Below are 12,425 nucleotides of genomic sequence, written 5' to 3'. Positions count from 1 at the left end.
CAGTGAGGTGCAGCGTGATGCACTGGATTTGTGCCTCTGTGTTGTGACTGTACACTATGTTGGTGGAGCTCATTTTGTTTTTTGATACAGCTAAAACAGTGTAAATCTCTGTCAGTTCTTCTGCAAAGAAATCAGCCTTTGATGAACAAAAGCTGGCCTCTTTGCTCATCTCCTCGTTGATATTTATTATGTGTGGCTTTGCCATTTGGTGTTTTCTTTAACACCCTTTCCAGGATGAACCATTTTTATTTTCTAAAAGGTTTATATGATTTTTTTTTTTTGAGGATTTCACCTCTGTTGCCATGAAATAGTGAAATTCAGTTCTCTTTTATGTTTGTACACCAATGTTGTCTGTAGGCTCAATCCCCCTTACCTGTCATTGCCATTCTGACCTGCACGTAGTAGGCCAGGGTGTAAACTGCCTATGAGGTTGTCAGGGCTTTGCTACTTGAAGACTGTCCGCCATTACCATTTTTAAAGTTTGAAGTTGCAGAATCTAAGGACATTGCACTTGTGACTTAAATTGGAGTTTCTGCAAGATTTGCAGTTGAGTTAGGGTATTATAAATCTGTCACAAATCAGTTCAGTGTCCTTTTACAGGATTTGATGCAAAAAAATTCCATTTTTAAACACCAGACATCAGTGAGCTATCAGCAATAAAATTCTAACAAAATTTTGAGCAGTCTTAAAAATTATGTTGCCTTTTTTTCTCAAAATATTTCCTCTCAGGTAAAGGTTGTGACAGGAAAGGATGGGCAGACTGGTACTCCTGTTGCTATAGCAACCCAGCTTCCTCCAAATGTTTCTGCTGCTTTTTCATCCCAGCAGCAACCATTTCAGGTACTTTTCGATGGTTCTAAAATGTAGTCTCATCAGAAACTTTTCCTTCATCCAGATATTTTAACCTTCAATTTACTATTTGCTCTTCAGCATTTTTTTCCAGAGCCCATTCCTTATTTTAAAAAAGTAAAAAAGCCTTCCTGCATATAAAATTATACAACTAAATTGCATGAGTAAATGACAACACAGACCTTAATGCATTATTTTTTGTGTGTATTGACCTGTAACGCAGTAGTAGCTTCAGCATGCATGTCATCTAATACCTACAGTCCTGTTGAATGTATGCTCAGGATTCCTTGTGTGCTGTGTTTTAAATGTTGGTTCTTTCTTGTGTCTTCTATCTGTATTTTTGAGAACAGTGCAAACAGAAGAAAAAAAAAGAAGATTACACAGATGATAACTTGATATTTTCTGTAGCTAGAAGAAACACTGAAATGAAACACACTTCTAAAATACCAGGACCTTAGGCTTCTAAATGGATGTTAATTGAATGCAAACTGATTATTTTTAATTTTTTGAAAATTAAATCACTCAGTGTTACATTAATAAATGCCAAGAACCTAAAAGTACAGGTCAGATTCTAGTCATTTTGGAATAGATTGTGCTAGGTTCTGAAAGCAGTTGAATCTTGTGGTGATAATGTTTTTAAAATTTTCTTAATTTTTAATTTTGGTATAATTTCAAACATATATAAAAGTTGCAATAACAGTACAAAGACCTCCCGTTATATCCTCTACCCAAATTCACCACTTGTTAACTTTTTGCCCCATTTGCATTATTTTTATTCTCTCTCTCTTTTATATGTACACACATACACATTTCCCCCAAACTATTTGAGAGTAAATTGCAGACATCATATCACACTTGCATCCCTAAGTCCTTCTTCATATGGTATCAGGTACGAGGGTTACCTGACCTAACCGTGGTATAACAATCAATTCTGGAAATTTTACAGTAACTTTTACTATGACTAAGCCACAGCTCACGTGCAAATTTTGTCTCTTGTTCCGGTGACATCCTTTGTATAGTTGTTTTTCTCCCAGTCTGGGATCACCCGTTGTGTTTAGTTGCCATGCCTCTCTGGTCTTCTTTAATCTGGGCAAGCTCCTCGCTCTTTCATGCCTTCACATTTTTGAGAAGTGTAGGTCAGTTATTTTGTAGAATGTCGTTTGACATGGGCCACTAATTCTGTTATCTATTGGCGAGTCCTGCTGGAGTCAGCTGTCACGTTAAAGACTGCAAAGTGGATTTTCTAACTCCATTATTCCTTCTGCATTCATTAGCTGGCATTCTGCTGTAATGATGAACTTTCTTTTTTCTTCCATTACGTATATTCACATACAGATTCTTATTTCATTTTCATATGTCATTAACGGTATTTATTTATTTAAATTTATTTAATTCAGTAAAGTTTATTCTTTTTGGTCTATAGTTCTGTGAGTTTTGTTCAATGCCTAGAGTTGTGTAACCACCACCACCCAAGAGACAGAGGAGTTCTGTCATCCCCCCAGATGTTCCTCATGCCACATCTCTGTCGTCAAATTTTCTCCCTCCCTTAACCTTTGTTCTCTTTCTATGATTTTGCCTTTTCCAGAATAAAATATAAATGGAATTATACAGTATAGTATATGCATGCTGCCTTTTCAGTCTGGCTTCTTTCAGTTAGCATAATAATTAATGCATTTGAGATTCATCCACGTTGTTGAATTTGCCAATTGTTTCCTTTTTTTGCTGAGCGGTATTCCACTATATGAGTGTTCCCCAGTTTGTTGAGCCATTCACCCTTTGAAGGACGTTGGGTTGTTTCCAGTTGTTGGCATACCTAGGAGACAGGTTTCTGGGCTGTTATTAAGAGTACATTCAGTTTCACATGCGACTGCCAAACTTTCCACAGTGGCTGTTCCGTTTCACATTCCCACCAGCGGTGACTGAGAGTTCCTTTTGTTCTGCGTCCTCCCCACTACTTGTTCTTGTCAGTTTTCTTCTGTAGTTATTCTAATACGTATGCAGTGGTTTTAACTTGTATATCTCTAAAGACTAATGATGTTGAACAACTTTTCTTTTTCATGCGTTCATTTCCATTTATATATCTTCTTCGGTGAAGTATCTGTTCATTTCCTTCACCATTTTTTTCCCAGTGAGTCATTTGCTTTATTGTTGCATTTGAGAATTCTTTATATAATTGGGATATAAGCTTTTTGTCAGATATAAATTTGCAAATATTTTTCCGTCATTCTGTGCCGTATCTTTTTCTTCTTTCATATCATTTTTTACAGAGCAGAAGTTCTGAATTTTGATGTGGTCTCTTTTATCATTTTTTTTCATTTATGGATTGTGATTTTGATATATAAGAACTCTTCACTCAACCCAAGGTCACAAAAATTTCCTCTAGTTTTTTTTTTTAGAAGTTGTATAGTTTTATGTTTTACATTTAGGTCTGTGATCCTTTTTTTTTTTTTTTTTTTTGCGGTACGCGGGCCTCTCACTGTTGTGGCCCCTCCCGTTGCGGAGCACAGGCTCCGGATGCGCAGGCTCAGTGGCCATGGCTCACGGGCCCAGCCGCTCCGCGGCATGTAGGATCCTCCCGGACCGGGGCACGAACCTGCGTCCCCCGCATAGGCAGGCAGACTCTCAACCACTGCGCCACCAGGGAAGCCCCCTGCTAGGATTTTGATTGAGATTGGATTGACTCTATTGACCTGTTTGGGGTGAAGTAATATCTTGAGTCTTCCAGGCCAGGAATATGGTATGTTCTCCATTTATTTTTGTCTTCTTTGATTTCTTTCATCAGTATTTTGTAGTTTTCAGCATGCAAATTCTATGTATGTTTTGTTAGACTTATACCCAGCTATTCCAATTTTTCTGTGGTGCTATAGATGGTACTTAAATTAAAAAATTTTTTTCTAGTTGTTGATTGCAAGTATATAGGAATACACTTGATTATGCAACCTTGCTAAACTCATTTATTAGTTTTAGGAGCTTTTTTGTAGATTCCATGGGATTTTCTACCTAGAGAATCATGTCTGCAAAGAAAGCAAAATTTATATTTTCTTCTATCTGTATGCCTTTTATTTCTTTTTCTTGCCTTATTTGCACTGGCAATGGCAGGGACTGGCATGGACTTGCACTGTGATGCTGAATAGGAGTGATAAGAACAGACAATTCTTACCTTCTGGATCTTGAGGGGAAGCATTTAGTCTTTCACCATATGGAGTATGATGTTAGCTGTAGACTTTGTAGCTGTCCTTTATCAGGTTAAGGAAATTCCTTTATTCCTAGTATTTATCATGAATGGATGTTGGATTTTGTCAAATACTATTTGCTGCATCTATTCACATAATCATGTGATTTTTCTTTTTTGGTCTGTAAAAGTGGTGAATTATATCATATTAAGGTATAATTTGTAGGCAGGGACTGCACAGATCTTAAATGTTAGAATTTGTTGAGTTTGACAAGTGCCCGTGTAACCCATACACGTGTCAGGGCGTCCACTTCCACCAAGTCTCCTTGTGCCCTGCCAGCCATCCGCTACCCAGCCCCCCGCCCCAGTTTATTACTATTTATTCTATTACTGTTTATTTTGATGTTCAAAGTATCTGTAATTTGACCAGTGGGAGCGCTTTCAAGCGGGCTCTAGTATACTTTTGACACATCCCTGGCGCTGTCCAAGTACTTCCTTACATTCTGGCACAAAGTGTTTAAAGTTTATCTCGCACATGCCTTGATTCAGTCCAGGAATCAGTCATTTCTCCAAGGAACTGTGTTCTTTTTGGTGGGGAATAATAACTTGAACCCAATATTTAGGTGTTCTTGTAATGAATTTGATACAACTGAAGATAAAATTTCTTGAATTGGAAATTGTCAGAAAGTTTATTAGTGGGACAAATTTCCTGTTAGTGCTTAGAGGAATGTAATACATCAGTGCGTTTATAGACCACATTGATAAATATTTGCATAAGAACCGTGGGACAGTGGTTGGCAGGGAGTGCCTGTAAACTTAGGTTGCATGGTCTCCACAGTGACACAAATTAAACCCTCTGATTTACTGTCATACTCACCAGATTGCCAGAAATTAAATTGGACAGAATCTGTTGATTTAGGTCTATGAGATTCTTACCCACTGTTGATTGGGAGTGTAGCATGGAAACATTTCACATGATCTGGAAAAGGTGAGTGTGGGTAGGCCCTTTTGATCCAAACAGCATGCTGTAAAGGTATTCTTGTGTTTGTCTGCCAGAAAACACATCTAATAATGGTCCCAGCAGCATCGTTTCTTCTAATAGCCCCAAACTGGAAAGATACATAATGTCCGTCAGCAGTAGAACAGGTCAGTGGGTCATGCACATTCATATAGAGGAATGCTAATAGTAATCAGTAGTGAAAAGGAGTGAGTCGGTGTGGGCGGGTCTCAGCAGCGCCCTGTGGAACAGAAGGAGTTACGGGAGAGCCCAGCTGCAGCGTTCCTTCAGGTAAAGTTCTCTAGGAAGCAAAACCAAACACAGCGTAGCGTGGAGCTAAGCCTGTAGGTGGTGGCACCAGGGGAGAATGTTCACGCACAGTTCAGGTGGGGAGGGGGATGCCTTCATAGTGCGTGGGGTCTCCGGGGCGTGCGTAACAGCTTATTCTTAAGCCTCGGGATGAGTACATGGGTGATTGCTTTATCATTACTTTTTAAACTTATAAGTTTTTCTAATTCTCAGCATTTTATTATGAAAAATTTCAGACAGGAAAGCTAAACAGTGTTCAGTGAACACTCACATCCCACTGTTTAAATTCCGTGATTATGCACAAATAAGTGAAATTCACATAACCATTTTTATATTAACCGCATAATATTCAGTGGCATTTAGTACATTCACAGTGTTAAGCAACCACTGTTATGTGTATCAATTTCTAAAATATCTTTATTGTCTTAAAAGAAAACCCCGTACCCAAAAAGCAGTCACTCCCCAGTACCTGCTCCTCCAGCCACTGGCAGCCACCAGTCGGCATCGTCTCCATAGATTGACCTAGTGTGGAGTCGTGCAGTATTTTGTGTCTGGTTTCTTTCACTTAACATGATGTTTTCAAGGTTCACCCACATTGTAGCATGCCTCGGCACTCCATAACTCTTTATGGCAGAGTGTGTACCCATTGTACGGGTGTGCTACATTTTGCTTATCCACTCTTGATGAATATTCGGACTGTCTGCAGCTCTTGGCTGTTGCGAACAGTCCACTATGAATACTTAGTAGCTACCCCATTTTACATCCCATCAGCAACAGACAGAGCTTCCGATATTTGTATATCCTTGCCAACTCTCTTTTTCCTGTTAAAAGAAATTCTGGCCATCCTAGTGAGTGTGAAGTGGTGTCTCATTGTGTTTTCTTTTGCATTTCTCTTATGATGAGTGATGGTGGGCATCTTAATGTGCTTGTTGGTCATTTGTATATCTTCTCTGGAGAAAAACCTATTCAAGTTTTGAAAAAATTTTTTTAAAAAATTCTATGATTAATTTTACTATGCTTTTAAAAATCACATTATTTAATGTTATAAATATTTAAGAGACCTAAAAGAGGAAAACCAAGGAATCTCCATTTTGAATTATAGATCTTTGTCGCAAATACTAGTGGATGTCTAAGGAGACAAGAAAATGGAGAGTCTGTCAGGAAAGAATTGAAATGAAAAAACATATCTTTTGTTTTCTTCGGAAAAAAAAAATCTCAGTATGAGTTTTATTATTTACAACCAGTTGTAGAATTTTTATATTGACCAATGAAACTCTAGAAATAAATTCAGAATTCCTTGTATTACATACACAGTATATTAATTTCTGTCTGCTTCCAAAAGACTTTGAGGTAGTATTTTTTTCTTTCTTCTTTTTTTTTTTTTGGCCGCGCTTGTGGGATCTTAGTTCCCCGACCAGGGATTGAACCCCGGGCCCATGGCTGAGTCCTAGCCACTGGACTGCCAGGGAATTCCCCAAAATAGTTTTTATTACAGTTATTTAGATCTTAAAAAATCCTAAGTGGAGATTATTTTTCAGTGATTATAACATTAAAGGGAATGAATAATTATAGTTCCGTAACCCTACCCCAACTATTGATTTTTTTTTTTTTTTTGCCATTTAAAAAAATATATTGAAATTTAGTTGATTTACAATGCTGTGTTAGTTTCAGGTGTACAGTAAAGTGGTTCAGTTATACACACGTATATAAATATATGTATATTTTTTTAACATTTTCTTCCATTATAGGTTATTACAAGATATTGAGTATAGTTTCCAGTGCTATGCAGTAGGTCCTTGTTGGTTATCTATTTTATATATAGTAGTGTGTATATTTTAACCTTAAGCTCCTGATTTATCCCCCAACTACTGATTTTTTTATTCTTTTAAAATTTTATTTATTTATTTTTAGCTGCATTGGGTCTTCGTTGCCACGCGCGGGGGCTGCTCTTCGTTGTGGTGCGCGGGCTTCTCATTGTGGTGGCTTCTCTTGTTGCGGAGCACGGGCTCTAGGCGCACAGGCTTCAGTAGTTGTGGCACGCAGGCTCAGTAGTTGTGGCTCGTGGGCTCTATAGAGTGCAGGCTCAGTAGTTGTGGCGCATGGGCTTAGTTGCTCCTCAACATGTGGGATCTTCCTGGACCAGGGTTCAAACCCGTGTCCCCTGCATTGGCAGGTGGATTCTTAACCACTGTGCCACCAGGGAAGCCCCTTAGTTTTTTATTTTAATGAAGTTCAATTTATCAGTTTTTTCACATGGATAGCCAGTCTTCTAGCATCATTTGGTTGAAAAGACTTTTCATTCCATTTGGGTTGCTTTGGTGTCTTTAGGAACTGGCAAGGTTGTGTGAGTCTGAGTCTCCCTCTGGGCTCTCTGCTCAGCTGTTTTTATCTGTCGTCCATCCTTAAGCAGCACTGTGCCATCTGCTGAGTCTTGAAGTCCAGGCTTCCTCTTGTTCTTCCCTCAAGAATCTGTTTTCAATTCACCAACCTCTGTGTCCCCACCCTACTCTTCAGCCTATCCAATGAATTTTTTAACTTTCAGACGCTTTTTCTGTTCTAGGTCTTTATTTGGTTCTCTTTCTTTTTAAAAAAAATTTTTTTTTTTTACTGAAGTATAGTTGATTTACAGTGTTTCTGGTGTACAGCGAAGTGATATATATATTCTTTTTCAGATTGGTTCTGTTTTTTAATCGTTTCTTTTTTTCTGTCAGGATTTCCTCTCGTCTTTCATTACAACATACCTTTATGTCCTTGGGCGTCCTTATTAAACCTACCGTAAAATCCCTGCTGCTACTTCCAGAATGTGAGGCGTCTGGGGGTTGGTGTCCATTGATTGTTTTGAGTATGGCTTGTGTTTTCTTGTCTCTGTGCTTTGGAGTAATTTTTTTTAAATATATATATTTTTAACATCTTTATTGGAGTATAATTGCTTTACAATGTTGTGTTAGTTTCTGCTGTATAACAAAGTGAATCAGCTATATGTATACATATATCCCCATATCCCCTCCCTCTTGCGTCTCCCTCCCACCCTTCCTATCCCACCCCTCTAGGTGGTCACAAAGCCCCGAGCTGATCTCCCTGTGCTATGCGGCTGCTTCCCACTAGCTATCTATTTTACGTTTGGTAGTGTATATATGTCCATGCCACTCTCTCACTTCGTCCCAGCTTACCCTTCCCCCTCCCCGTGTCCTCAAGTCCATTTTCTATGTCTGCGTCTTTATTCCTGTCCTGCCCTTAGGTTCTTCAGAACCATTTTTTTAGATTCCATATATATGTGTTAGCATACTGTATTTGTTTTTCTCTTTCTGACTTACTTTGCTCTGTATGACGGATTCTAGGTCCATCCACCTCACTACGAATAGTTCAATTTCATTTCTTTTTATGGCTGTGTAATATTCCATTGTATATATGTGCCACATCTTCTTTATCCATTCATCTGTCGATGGACACTTAGGTTGCTTCCATGTCCCGGCTATTGTAAATAGAGCTGCAGTGAACATTTTGGTACATGACTCTTTTTGAATTATGGTTTTCTCAGGGTATATGCCCAGGAGTAGGATTGCTGCTGGGTCGTATGGTAGTTCTATTTTTAGTTTTTTAAGGAACCTCCATACTGTTCTCCATAGTGGCTGTATCAATTTACATTCCCACCAACAGTGCAAGAGGGTTCCCTTTTCTCCACACCCTCTCCAGCATTTATTGTTTGTAGATTTTTTGATGATGGCCATTCTGACCGGTGTGAGGTGATACCTCGTAGTTTTTTGCTTTTTTGTTTTATAAATTTATTTATTTGTTTTTATTTTTGGCTCCATTGGGTCTTCGTTGCTTTGTGCGGGCTTTGTCTAGTTGCTGCAAGTGGGGGCTGCTCTTTGTTGTGGTGCGTGGGCTTCTCATTGCGGTGGTTTCTCTAGTAGCGAAGCATGGGCTGTAGGCACACAGGCTTCAGTAGTTGTGGCACGTGGGCTCGGTAGTTGCGGCTTGCGGGCTCTTGAGCGCAGGCTCAGTAGTTGTGGCGCATGGGCTTAGTTGCTCCGCAGTATGTGGGATCTTCACGGGCCAGGGCTCAAACCCACGTCCCCTGCCTTAGCAGGCAGATTCTTCACCACTGCGCCACCAGGGAAGCTCCCTCATTGCAGTTTTGATTTGCATTTCTCTAATGATTAGTGATGTTGAGCATCCTTTCATGTGTTTGTTGGCAATCTGTATATCTTCTTCGGAGAAATATCTGTTTAGGTCTTCTGCTCATTTTTGGATTGGGTTGTTTGTTTTTTTTGATATTGAGCTGCATGAGCTGCTTGTATATTTTGGAGATTAATCTTTTGTTAGTTGCTTCGTTTGCAAATATTTTCTCCCATTCTGAGGGTTGTCTTTTCGTCTTTTTTATGGTTTCCTTTGCTGTGCAAAAGCTTTCAAGTTTCATTAGGTCCCATTTGTTTATTTTTGTTTTTATTTCCATTTCTCTAGGAGGTGGGTCAAAAAGGATCTTGATGTGATTTATGTCATAGAGTGTTCTACCTATGTTTTCCTCTAAGAGTTTTATAGTGTCTGTCCTTACATTTGGGTCTTTAATCCATTTTGAGGTTTTTCTGTGTGTATGTTGTCAGGGAGTGTTCTAATTTCATTCTTTTACATGTAGCTGTCCAGTTTTCCCAGCACCACTTCTGTCTTTTCTCCATTGTATATTCTTGCCTCCTTTATCAAAGATAAGGTGACCATATGTGCGTGGGTTTATGTCTGGGCTTTCTATCCTGTTCTATTGATCTGTAGATTCTGTTTTTGTGCCAGTACCATACTGTCTTTTTTTTTTTTTTTTAAATAAATTTATTTATTTTGGGCTGTGTTGGGTCTTGGTTTCTGTGTGAGGGCTTTCTCTAGTTGCGGCGAGTGGGGGCCACTCTTCATCGCGGTGTGCAGGCCTCTCACTGTTGCGGCCTCTCTTGTTGCAGAGCACAGGTCCCAGACGTGCAGGCTCAGTAGTTGTGGCTCATGGTCCTAGTTGCTCCACGGCATGTGGGATCTTCCCAGACTAGGGCTTGAATCCATGTCCCCTGCATTGGCAGGCAAATTCTCAACCACTGTGCCACCAGGGAAGTCTTGATTGCTGTAGCTTTGTAGTATAGTCTGAGGTCAGGGAGCCTGATTCCTCCAGCTCCGTTTTTCTTTCTCAAGATTGCTTTGGGTATTCGGGGTCTTTTGTGTTTCCATACAAATTGTGAAATTTTTTGTTCTAGTTCTGTGAAAAATGCCATTGGTAGTTTAATAGGGATTACATTGAATCTGTAGATTGCTTTGGGTAGTAGAGTCATTTTCACAATGTCGATTTTTCCAATCCAGGAACGTGGTATATCTCTCCATCCGTTTGTATCATCTTCAGTTTCTTTCATCAGTGTCTTATAGTTTTCTTCATACAGGTCTTTTGTCTCCTTAGGTAGGTTTATTCCTTGGTATTTTATTCTTTTTGTTGCAGTGGTGAATGGGAGTATTTCCTTAATTTCTCTTTCAGATTTTTCATCATTAGTGTATAGGAATGCAAGAGATTTCTGTGCATTAATTTTGTATCCTGCTACTTTACCAAATTCATTGATTAGCTCTAGTAGTTTTCTGGTAGCATCTTTAGGATTCTCTATGTATAGTATCATGTCATCTGCAAACAGTGACAGTTTTACTTCTTTTCCGATTTGGATTCCTTTTATTTCTTTTTCTTCTCTGATTGCTGTGGCTAAAACTTCCAAAACTATCTTCAATAATAGTGGTGAGAGTGGCCAACCTTGTCTTGTTCCTCATGTTAGAGGAAACGCTTTCGGTTTTTCACCATTGAGGACGATGTTGGCTGTGGGTTTGCCACATATGGCTCTATTATGTTGAGGTAAGTTCCCTCTGTGCCTGCCTTCTGGAGGGTTTTTATCAGAATTGGGTGTTGACTTTTGTCAAAAGCTTTTTCTATTGAGATGATCATATGGTTTTTATGTTTCAGTTTGTTAATATGGTGTATCATGTTGATTGATTTTGAATTGGGTTTTGGGTATCGTGAATGATAGGTTGCAGAGACCCTGAGATCTGTTATATCCTTCTGAGGAGTTCTGCTGGTTTGCTTTCACATCTAGTTAATGTGATTGGATTGAAACTGTAGACTCTGCCTCCTGAGATCTCAGTGTGGTTATGCTGGCCTGTGCTTGGCGTCTTGGCATGTGGGTGGTCAGGAGGCAGCCAGAAAAAAGGGGAGCTTGGGGCCCATCTCCGCTGCCTCCTGTGGCGATTCTCCCTTACCTGTCTCCGCTCTGGTCTCCTACTCTCCATCCTAGTAGTCTTCAAGCCAGTGAGACCCTCCCTGTCTGGGTCTGAGACTGGGGCCTGCCCTTGTGCCAAATGCCGTAAACCCAGAAGCGTCCCCTAGTTTCATTCCCTCCTTGCAAGTATCGAGTCCCATGCTGTATCTGCCCGCCTTTTCACATTTTTAATATTTCTTTTAGAGTTTGTATTTATCTTGAATGTGTTTAGTCCAACAGGAAGTACTTGGCCATTACTGGACACAGAACCCTGTATCAATTTCTTTTATTAAAAAAAACCACAAAACCTTTTTTTGATTACAGAAGTAATACATGTTCATTGTAAAACATTTAGAAAATTTAGAAAAGTGCACACACACACAGATTATAAATTGATTGTAATCTTGTCCCCAGAGACAACCACTGTTCACATATTGTCTGTTTTTTAAATCATTCTTTTCTCTTCTCCCTCCTTCCCTCTCTTCCTTCCGCCCCCATCTTTGTTAAATGTAAACAGGGGGTGCTTACTTTCCCTTTTCCTTACTCTGGGGCCTTGCCCCATGTGAGGCAAAACCTGCAGCATGGCTGGTCCTGGCAGTGCAGTGTCCCTTCCTAGGGATGCTGGGGTCAGTAGCCACTCTCATGGTCCTGGCAGTGCAGTGTCCCTTCCTAGGGATGCTGGGGTCAGTAGCCACTCTCATGGTCCTGGCAGTGCAGTGTCCCTTCCTAGGGATGCTGGGGTCAGTAGCCACTCTCATGGTCCTGGCAGTGCAGTGTCCCTTCCTAGGGATGCTGGGGTCAGTAGCCACTCTCACAGGCAGTTTCTTTGTTC

General features: G+C 39.8%; 1 protein-coding gene across 30 annotated transcripts in view; it reads left to right on the top strand.

The window, feature by feature from the left end:
* The window catches only part of EP400 (E1A binding protein p400), a 115,352-nt gene that overhangs the window by 21,155 nt on the left and 81,772 nt on the right, over positions 1-12,425 (top strand). For 25 of the 30 annotated variants that reach the window (XR_012325083.1, XR_012325076.1, XR_012325074.1 and 22 more), the window contains one exon: positions 730-840. The exons of the other annotated variants lie outside the window; for them this stretch is intronic. Coding sequence is in view for 10 of the 25 variants with exons in the window: in XM_073789915.1 (XP_073646016.1) it covers positions 730-840 (111 nt within the window). In the remaining 15 variants the exon portion in view is untranslated. The remainder of the gene's footprint in view (positions 1-729; positions 841-12,425) is intronic. 30 annotated transcript variants of the gene reach the window in all.

This window comes from Tursiops truncatus, chromosome 13, assembly GCF_011762595.2.
Source record: "Tursiops truncatus isolate mTurTru1 chromosome 13, mTurTru1.mat.Y, whole genome shotgun sequence".
NCBI lineage: Eukaryota > Metazoa > Chordata > Mammalia > Artiodactyla > Delphinidae > Tursiops > Tursiops truncatus.
The sequence above is the reverse complement of the archived record's forward strand: the minus strand, read 5'-3'. Positions and strand labels throughout refer to the sequence as shown.